At 42.9% G+C, this 7,493-nt stretch overlaps 1 protein-coding gene across 1 annotated transcript; it reads right to left on the bottom strand.

Moving 5' to 3' along the window:
• Positions 1–4,753: 4,753 nt before the first annotated feature.
• Positions 4,754–7,255, bottom strand: LOC133308446 (ATP-dependent 6-phosphofructokinase 3-like). The gene is made up of 6 exons (XM_061509065.1): positions 7,161–7,255; positions 6,437–6,527; positions 6,085–6,297; positions 5,841–5,909; positions 5,596–5,725; positions 4,754–5,001 (listed from the first exon to the last, which is right to left on the bottom strand). The coding sequence occupies exons 1-6, from the start codon at positions 7,253–7,255 to the stop codon at positions 4,754–4,756; spliced, it is 846 nt and encodes a 281-aa protein (XP_061365049.1).
• Between the last annotated feature and the right edge of the window lie 238 nt (positions 7,256–7,493).

Below are 7,493 nucleotides of genomic sequence, written 5' to 3'. Positions count from 1 at the left end.
CAAAATAGCATCCCTAGCCAACAACCATGTATCCACAGCTGCCACGGTTGTGCTGCCAGGTGTAAAAGAAATAAGAGATGGCGGGTCACGACCATACACCGCTCGAAATGGGGTCATTTGAATAGACCTGTTATATGTTGTATTGAACCAAAATTCAGCCCAAGACAACCACTTAGCCCACCCCTTGGGATGTCCACTAGCAAAGCAACGCAAATAAGTCTCCAAGGTACGATTGACAACCTCGGTTTGGCCATCCGTTTGGGGATGATAGGCTGAACTAAACTTTAATTTAGTGCCCGTTAGTTTAAAGAGTTCACCCCAAAACTTACTCATGAAAATTCTGTCACGATCCGACACAATGGATTTGGGAATTCCATGCAGCCGAATCACTTCCCTCAAGAACACAGCAGCCACGGTCTGAGCATCATATGGGTGTTTAAGAGTCATGAAGTGGGCATACTTGGAAAGCCTATCCACCACCACCAATATGGTATCCGTCCCCTTGGAAACTGGCAGGCCACCAATAAAGTCAATGGACAACTCCTCCCACACTTGTTGAGGAATAGGCAACGGTTGTAACAACCCAGCAGGCTTCAAATGATCATATTTTTGTTGTTGACAAATAGCACAAGCTCGCACAAAAGCGGCCACATCCTGACGCATTCCCTTCCAAAAAAAACACCAGCCACGCGCTTTAATGTCCTCAATTCCCCCGAATGGCCACCCCAAGGAGAGGAGTGAAACTCCTGGAGAATGGCAGCAAGATGAGGAGAGGATCGAGGGAGAACTAACCTGTTTTTATACCATAAACTTCCTTTGAGTACTTGATAACCCGGATGAGAAGTAGCATTTTGTACGACATCAGTGAAAATTTTTTTTGTCACTGGATCATGAAGGACCTCTTCAGACAGTCCTTGCAAGTCAGGGCTGGTGACCATGGTGAGCTCCTTGCAATCCATAACACGAGAAAGCGCGTCCGCTGCTGTATTTTCCTTTCCGGGTTTGTAACGTATTTCAAAATCATATCCCATCAATTTAGCCACCCACTTTTGCTGTCCTTCGACCATTAATCGTTGCTCCGTCAAATATTTGAGACTCCTATGATCGGTTGTAATGACAAAATGACGCCCCAACAAATAGTGACGCCACTTGTAGACGGCAAACACGATAGCTTTTAACTCCCGTTCGTAGACCGAGAGTACTTTATCTTTGTCAGAAAAAGCCTTACTGAGAAATGCTATAGGGCGGCCTGCCTGCATTAATACAGCCCCCATCCCCACTCCTGATGCATCTGTCTCCACAAAGAAGGTCTCATCAAAGTTAGGCAGTGCTAATGTTGGGAGCAACAACATCTCCGCTTTGAGAGCTTCAAAGGACAATTGAGCCTCCTCACTCCATACGAAGCTGTCCTTTTTGAGCAGCTGAGTCAATGGGTGTGCAACCTGACCATATTGTCTCACAAACCTCCGGTAATATCCCGTTAATCCCAAAAACCCACGAAGACCTTTCACATTTGTGGGAGTAGGCCATTGTGACATAGCTTCCAACTTATGGTGGTCGGCCTTGACACCCTCCTTGGAAATAAGATGACCCAAGTATTCGAGTTCGTTTTCCACAAAGGTGCATTTTTTTTTGTTGGCAGCGAAATGATTTTGTCTCAAGACATCCAACACTATCTTCAAATGGTCACAATGTTGGTCTAAAGAGTTGTTGTACACCAGGATGTCATCAAAAAAAACCAAGACGAATTTTCGCAGATAAGGCTTGAAGACCGTATTCATCAGTGATTGAAATGTAGAAGGGGCATTCCTTAAGCCAAAGGGCATTACAAGATATTCATAATGGCCCTCATGCGTACGAAATGCGGTCTTCTCAATGTCTTCTACCCTCATTCGAATCTGATTATAGCCTGATTTCAAATCTAACTTGGAGAAAATCTCAGCCCCATGCAACTCATCAAGCAATTCATCAATAACAGGTAAAGGAAACTTATCAGGAATAGTTACCTTGTTCAAGGCCCTGTAGTCCACACAGAAACGCCAGCTCCCATCTTTTTTTTTCACTAAGATTAAGGGACTTGAATACGGGCTGCAACTGGGTCTGATCATGCCCACTACTAACATCTCTCTGACAAACTTTTCAATTTCTTCCTTCTGATAGTAGGGGTAACGATATGGCCTAATATTAGGGGTGTCTGCCCCCTGTTTCAGTAGAATTTTGTGATCACATGCTCTAGAAGGTGGTAGTTCTGAGGGGGGTTGGAAAACATCATCATATTGCAGTAGAAGCTCTGCAACCCGAGGATCCTCATCGGGAGTACCAGTTAACTCCATTGCTGAATACCCCAGTTCAATATAATACCCCTCTGTGCTCTTCTTCCATGCGCGATTCATGCTCTTGTAAGAGACCTGACAATAAGATAACTCAGGATCGCCTTGCAAGGTCACCATGCTCCCTTTCCATGGAATCCGTAAGGATAATTTCCCAAAATTAGCTTGAATGTCTCCCAGGCCTTCCAACCACGAAAATCCCAGCACCACATCCACCCCCTTAAGACAGAATATGTAGAAGTCTTGAATGATTGACACATGAGGCAAGACTAGAGTGACTCCCTGACAAACTCCCATACCTTGGACTCGGTGGCCATCTCCCACCTCCACCCGAAAAGACCTTGATTGCATGGATGGGATCCCCACTGTATCTACCACATGCTCCCCAATGAAGTTGTGAGATGCCCCGGTATCCACGAGCACCATCACCTTATGGCCCTGAATCTTCCCCCATAACTTCAGCGAACGGTTGGAGGTGATACCCACCACACTTTGAATGCTGAGTTGAAGGGTCTCCAGTTGGTCCTCGCCCCCTGTCTCCTGAATCGGATCTTCATCTCCGTCGGCACCCCCATCGTCGCTCACAAGCATCACGCGCAACTGTGGGTTAGGGCACACGTGCCCAGGACCAAAGGGTCCTCCACAACGGAAACATAGGTTGCGACGCCTATGATCAGCCTCCTCTTCCGACGAAAGTCGACGGAAATTGTTTCTCCGGCGGCCGTCTGACGCGTTGGCTGTCGCTCCTGGTGGTTGAGTAGCACCTAGTTCACTCGTAGCCCCCCCAACGCGATTAGGATTCGCGAGGGTGTGGCTGGCTGCTGACGACACCTGGGTATTAAGTGTGTTGGATGTAGGGCTTTGGGCCGATGTTACAGGCCCATTTTGTTGCCATCTACTCCCACCTCCCTTATTTCCCAACGCGGGCCTACTTCCCCCCATATGACTATTATGAAGCCCAATCCCTGTACGGCCTACTCCACCATCTCCCCTTCCTAACACAGCTTCGCGTTCTTCAACCCGTTGAGCCAAGATCATCATCTCCCCAATATCTCCAGGTGAGTGCAAGCGAATTTCGGCTCGAATTTCCGGTCTCAACCCAGTCAGGAATGCTGCTTGCATTAATTCCTCATCCGCTTGTCCTAACGGAGCGGACAACACTTCGAACTGTTTTCTGAACTCAGCCACCGTCCCCAATTGCTTCAGTTCCATCAACGCTTCGTATGGATTTCCAGAAGGAGATGCATGAAAACGTTGTAACACTGCCGTTCTGAAGATCAACCACTCCGCCAATGGGTTTCGCGGTTCCCACCACTGGAACCAACTCAAAGCTTCTCCCTCCAAGCAAATCGATGCCGTCTCCAACTGTTCCTCTGGTGGAATTCGATTGACCCTGAAGTACCGTTCAGCTCTAAAGATCCAACCGTAGGGATCCTCCCTTGAGAAGTAAGGGACCTCCACCCTTTTCATTCTTTCTTCGTTCCTCACTATTCTCGCGTTGTTGTCGTTGTTTCCTCCTTGGCTTCCACTGCCATCACTGTTAGATCCTCCGGGTCTCCCAGCTCGAGCTATGTCCTGAAGGGTTCTCATAACTTCAGCCAGATTTGTTTCAATCCGACGAACACCTTCTTCCGTTCCTCCTACCCTAGCTTCCAACGTCTCCATTCGGTGGTCCATATTTCTTGTCAACACCATTCACTATTTGTTTCCCAGAAAAGAGCTTTGATACCAAATGTTGGTACCTGATTCTGGTACTTGGATAATTGCAAAGAAATAACAAGAAGAAGATGAATAACAACTTTTATTATAATCAGACTGAGGCATACACCATCGTGTCTACCCTCAGATTCATGACAACAAATTAACAATGCAGTAAAGGTTAAGGCCACTTCCTAACAATGGACTGGCCGATTATAAAAGAAGATTACACTCCCACCTATCCCTTACAGCAACCGAGGCATATACCTTCTCAGTGCTCTCACCCACATAATGACAATAATCTTTTCTGCCTTCTCTCCTTTCCCGTAACCAACTTATACTGCCCTCACCTTTTTTCCCATTTCTCCAATATCTTCCTCTCCATTCATCGCTCGCCATGTGTCCCCATCAGTAACTAACTGTGATGTGTCCATACCCTTCCTCCTATGGGCCTTTCGACTGTACACTTGGACATATGGCTTGAGAGGCCCATCAGTTTATACCTTAATCTTCTCGGATAACCACAGACCAACATCTTGAAGTAACTTGTTGCCAGAAGAATCCAGGTTATTCATAGAAAGAGGAATGCTAAGATCAAGAAATGATTCAGTGTTAGCTGATTCCATTGATAACGCTCGTAATAAATATTGCTTGGATAAGGTTCCTCTAAAGTGAGCTTGATTTTATCATGGAAGGTGGTATAGGAGAAAGGACAATGCTACCCATCATGTAGACCAAAGATCTGATGTTACTTCTATGAACCAAAATAGAACAATTACTGATATTCTAGAAGGAAGATGTTGCAAATCATGAGGGAACAATCTGGCAAGATCACTAAAGGATAAGTGTTTATGTTTGTCAATGTGGATGGCCCTGAAATAACTAAAGCCAGACCTTTCAGTCACCAAATATGTCTGGGAAGGATGTGTCTCATGATTTGGTATGAAAATGACCAAAGATGACAACAGAATAACTACAAAAAAGAAATTGAGAAAGAATTATGAATAGGGATTTTCTCACTATAATCAAGCATTACAGCAGCTTGCAAGTAATCTTTCCACTAATGGGATGCCCCAATCCATTACAAAATTTAGCTTTCGCCAATGATCTAATTAAAGGGATAATGGGAACTATTGTATCAAGCTTTTTCATACCATTTTCAATTAGAAATGACCTTTGCAGCATTTGACTCCTTACTGCAGAAGGATTTAGTCGCACATTTGAAAAATAGCCCAAAAAATAAAATGAATGCTTGGATAATTGGTTTATATGCATCGTTTCCGGTTGATACCAAACATTCCATGCAAATCAGAATATTACCCTCTGGGTGGTATTCTCAAGTGGTGATTTGCTCTCAATTTTACACACAATGTGACTTTCCCATGCAAATTAGACTAGGCAAATATTTTCAAAACCCCTACCAAACGCAGCTTTCTTTGAATCCCATATGCACTTTGCCAGGTAACAAATCAAAACTCCCTTACCAAACACCCCCTCAGATCTTTGACTCTATACTGATACCATCATGCTAAACTTGTTAATTACCACAAGAATGAATGATACTTACCACTGAAACGACACATTAACTTGACAACACCAATTCCATTCTCAATGCTTTCTGCTTCCACATGAGCTGCATTTATAGCTCGTTGTGCCTCTTCAACAGCCGTGTCAAAACCAAATGACTTATCAATAACCTAATTCAGGTACAGCATGGCATTAACTAGGTGACAGTTTAAACAAATCTATTTTCTTCTGAGCAAAATAGCTTCTAAGTGCAGGACTTCAAATGTACAATTCAAGAATGCTTACTGGGATATCATTATCAACAGCTTTTGGAATTCCTACCACTGAAACTTTCAAGCCACGTCTTCTAATTTCCTGTGTGTAAATAACTAAACCTTATAACTATAGCTTTAACTAGAAAAAGATTATTATTTCAAGAAACACATTTAAAACATGTTCTCATCCAGTTAATCAGGAATTGTAGACATAACAAAATTCAAATTTCTGCAAACTACATAACATGACTTGAACAACATCATAAATTAATCACCTCAAAAATCACAGAAGCCCCTCTCTGAGTTCCATCTCCTCCAACTATGTAAACCTGATTAATTCCCCGATCTTGAATGCTATCAACAATCTTTGAGGTGTCATAGCCTCCTCTTGATGTTCCAAGGATAGTTCCACCACGTTTATGGATGTCATTGACAACCTTTGGTGTTAATGGAATTGTATTTCGAGAATAAAAACCTCTATATCCACCCTGCATACAATTGAAGGGGGGGAAAAGAACACTGTACTTTTATGTTTTACCAAATATCTAATGTTCATAATTTTTTTTACAAATACTTAGAAACAAAGAAGGAACATTAAGTGATTACTAAGTGGTACATAAAAGATACCTCTATTCCAAGGACTTTGTGCACCCCATACATATAGTATAAGCAGCAAACTATTTCTCTGATCAATGTATTGACACCAGGACATAAACCTCTGTTGGAATTAATGAAAGAATTAATGTACAATGATCCATTGGTTATGAATAAGAAGTGAGTTAATAAAGAAAAGAGAAAAAAGAAGATGAAGAGGTGTGTGGGATTTTAACAAGTCCCACATTGGACAATAAGTAGGAAGTGGGAGAGTATATAAGCTCCCACCTCACTCTCCTAGATTGGCCCTTGGGTCACTACATATTTTATGTAGGGGAGGAGCTAGGTGGGCTTTGTTCCACGCGCGCGCGTCGCCGTCCGTCTGGCCTGGATCAGTTCATATGTGTGTAATAAAAATAATTTTGATAATGAATGTGTTGAGCTATGAAATGGTCAAATGATTAAGGTAATGATAATTAATTAGGTACATGATTGGAGAATTGGTAATTATTGAAAATATAAACAGGGTGCTGCCCAATTTTCATATCCCATTTGATAGAATTGGACCCCTTGGCCTTCTTGGAAGTCATAGATCTTTCTTTTAGCTTTCCAATGAGATCAAGATTGTGTAAATTGGATTAGTATAACTCAAGTTATGGGTAAAATACAAAAGTAGGTCAAATTGTCCTATTTTGGTGTCTATCTCCAGACCCCTGGCACTATTAGCGCCGTGGTGGCGCTAATCGTGCCAAAATACAGAGAAGAGACGTAATCCTGGCACTGATCGCGCCGAAATTCTGGAAATTGTCTGTTTCGTGGCGCTATTCGCGCCGGAATCTGCGGGTTCAGCATCACGTTCTTAGAAAATTCATAACTTGAGCTACGGTGCTCCAAATTGAGCGCAGTTTGAACCCACGCGTAGCTAACGAAGAAACCTATAACATAATAATGAATGACAAGTATTTGAGAAGTATGAAAACTGTTAGAGTAAATAAAAAGGCGAAGATATTTAGTGTTAAACATGGATAGGATAAGTTTTAAGCTTTGTTGGTTTATGGGAACCACTCAGCCACCTTCAAATGTAAACTGT

Source organism: Gastrolobium bilobum, unplaced genomic scaffold (genome assembly GCF_033153095.1).
Source record: "Gastrolobium bilobum isolate Gb01-03AN ecotype WA unplaced genomic scaffold, APGP_CSIRO_Gbil_v1 utg23864, whole genome shotgun sequence".
In the NCBI taxonomy this organism is placed as follows: Eukaryota; Viridiplantae; Streptophyta; class Magnoliopsida; order Fabales; family Fabaceae; genus Gastrolobium; species Gastrolobium bilobum.
Note: the sequence above shows the minus strand (reverse complement) of the source record. Positions and strands in the feature narration are given on the sequence as shown.

Excerpts from the sequence above, each read along its gene's own strand:
- LOC133308446 (XM_061509065.1), bottom strand. The coding sequence starts at position 7,255 with ATGCTGAACCCGCAGATTCCGGCGCGAATAGCGCCACGAAACAGACAA. Across the intron at positions 5,910-6,084 it reads GGGCTTCTGTGATTTTTGAG|GAAATTAGAAGACGTGGCTT; the intron begins GTGATTAATTTA and ends ATTTACACACAG. Across the intron at positions 5,726-5,840 it reads CTGTTGATAATGATATCCCA|GTTATTGATAAGTCATTTGG; the intron begins GTAAGCATTCTT and ends TACCTGAATTAG.